At 45.1% G+C, this 2,500-nt stretch overlaps 1 protein-coding gene across 1 annotated transcript in view; it reads right to left on the bottom strand.

Annotated features, from left to right (window-relative positions):
• amot (angiomotin) overlaps positions 1-2,500 on the bottom strand; it is a 38,450-nt gene that overhangs the window by 20,506 nt on the left and 15,444 nt on the right. The window contains 2 exon segments of the mRNA XM_080780213.1: positions 629-773; positions 2,465-2,497. Coding sequence (XP_080636339.1) covers positions 629-773; positions 2,465-2,497 — 178 coding nt within the window.

The raw sequence follows: 2,500 nt of genomic DNA, 5'->3' as shown, positions 1-2,500 counted from the left end.
TATCTCTCTATCTCTCTCTCTCTCTCTCTCTCTCTCTCTCTCTCTCTCTCTCTCTCTCTCTCTCTCTCTCTCTCTCTCTCTCTCTCTCTCTCTCTCTCTCTCTCTCTCTCTCTCTCTCTCTCTCTCTCTCTCTCTCTCTCTCTCTCCCCCTGTGGGAGACGGTTGCCAGGCAGAAACTCCACAAATATAAAGTAAACAACATAAAGAAAAGTGTTTAAAACGACAGAACCTTTGGATGAAAAACAGAGATTACACCCAAAACATTCTGCTGTGTGTGTGTGTGTGTGTGTGTGTGTGTGTGTGTGTGTGTGTGTGTGTGTGCGTGCGCGTGTGTGTTGGGGAGGGACCAGTGGACAAGAGATCCAGTCGAACTAAAAGACAAGGCAAATCTACAAGTCTCAGTCAGGCGAGAGAGCCTCCGAGAGCCGCTGCTTCTTGGCCTGGAAAGGAGCCAGCTTAGGTGGTTCTGGGCAATCTGGTTAGGATGCCTCTCGGGAGTCTCCCTATAGGGAGGTCCTCGAGGCACGTCCCACTGGGAGGTGTGTGTCTCTGTGTGTGTGTGTGTGTGTGTGTGTGTGTGTGTGTGTGTGTGTGTGTGTGTGTGTGTGTGTGTGTGTGTGCGCGTTACCTCGGAGGTCTCTGTTGAAGTCGTGCAGCCTCCTGACCTCCAGCTCCAGTTTGTTTCTCATGGTCTTCTCCAGAGCTTCTCTCTTAGAAGACGACTTGGCCAGGTTCTCATAGGCCTCTGAGACCAGCTGGATCTCTGTCTCCAACTGGAGGAGAGAGGAGAGGAGGTTAGACTGGAGGGAGGGGAGGGGAGGGGAGGGGAGGGGAGGTTAGACTGGATCTGTCCCCAACTGGAGGGAGGGGAGGGGAGGGGAGTATATTGCACTTCCCATTGCAGTCAGAACTGCAGCATCACTCCCAATCTTCCGCCGTAGTCTGAAAACCCACGTTTTCAGACTCCATCATGGCCCATAGCACTTACCCCACCCCCTTAGATAGCATTTCTGTAGACTTAGATAGCATTTGATACAGACTTATAGCATGTTATGTAGACAGCACTATAATTACATTGTATGTAGTCAAAGCACGTCATAGTACATATGTATAGCATAGTAGTATAGATGTATAGTTTATATGTATAGTTTCATTATATAGATATTCCACCGTTACATTCTTAGCTTACGCATGTTTCATGATAAATGCTTATATGTGATGTATTCCCATGCTTTTTTTGCTTAATGTAAGTCGCTCTGGATTAAGAGCGTCTGCTAAATTACTAAATTGTAAGACCACAGTGTCATTCAAACTACTACCTTGTGTAGTTTGTTGACCCATTCTGACCCGAGATCAGATTCATACGAGGTTTCCACTGGACACAGACTGGTCTGATTAACCCATTCTGACCTGAGATCAGATTCATACGAGGTTTCCACTGGACACACACTGGTCTGATTAACCCATTCTGACCCGAGATCAGATTCTAAAAATGTCAGTCGTTCTTCGATTTTTTTAAAATAGCACGCTGTCATTCAAACTACCACCTTGTGTAGTTTGTTGTAACACGCTGTTATTCAAACTACTACCTTGTGTAGTTTGTTGTAACACGCTGTTATTCAAACTACTACCTTGTGTAGTTTGTTGTAACACGCTGTTATTCAAACTACTACCTTGTGTAGTTTGTTGTAACACGCTGTTATTCAAACTACTACCTTGTGTAGTAGAGGAGAGGAGAGAATAACATGGTGTTATTCAAACTACTACCTTGTGTAGTTTGTTGTAACACACTGTTATTCAAACTACTACCTTGTGTAGTAGAGGAGAGGAGAGGAGAGGAGAGAATAACATGGTGTTATTCAAACTACTACCTTGTGTAGTTTGTTGTAACACGCTGTTATTCAAACTACTACCTTGTGTAGTTTGTTGTAACACGCTGTTATTCAAACTACTACCTTGTGTAGTAGAGGAGAGGAGAGGAGAGAATAACATGGTGTCATTCAAACTACTACCTTGTGTAGTAGAGGAGAGGAGAGGAGAGAATAACATGGTGTCATTCAAACTACTACCTTGTGTAGTAGAGGAGAGGAGAGGAGAGGAGAGAATAACATGGTGTCATTCAAACTACTACCTTGTGTAGTAGAGGAGAGGAGAGGAGAGGAGAGGAGAGGAGAGGAGAGGAGAGGAGAGGAGAGGAGAGGAGAGGAGAGGAGAGGAGAGGAGAGGAGAGGAGAGGAGAGGAGAGGAGAGGAGAGAATAACATGGTGTCATTCAAACTACTACCTTGTGTAGTAGAGGAGAGGAGAGGAGAGGAGAGAATAACATGGTGTTATTCAAACTACTACCTTGTGTAGTAGAGTAGAGGAGAGGCGAGGAGAGAATAACATGGTGTCATTCAAACTACTACCTTGTGTAGTAGAGGAGAGGAGAGGAGAGAATAACACGCTGTTATTCAAACTACTACCTTGTGTAGTTTGTTGACCTTCTCCCGACACGTCTC

Source organism: Protomyctophum bolini (assembly GCF_963924005.1).
Source record: "Protomyctophum bolini genome assembly, chromosome: 13".
NCBI classification, from domain to species: Eukaryota; Metazoa; Chordata; class Actinopteri; order Myctophiformes; family Myctophidae; genus Protomyctophum; species Protomyctophum bolini.
The sequence above is the reverse complement of the archived record's forward strand: the minus strand, read 5'-3'. Positions and strand labels throughout refer to the sequence as shown.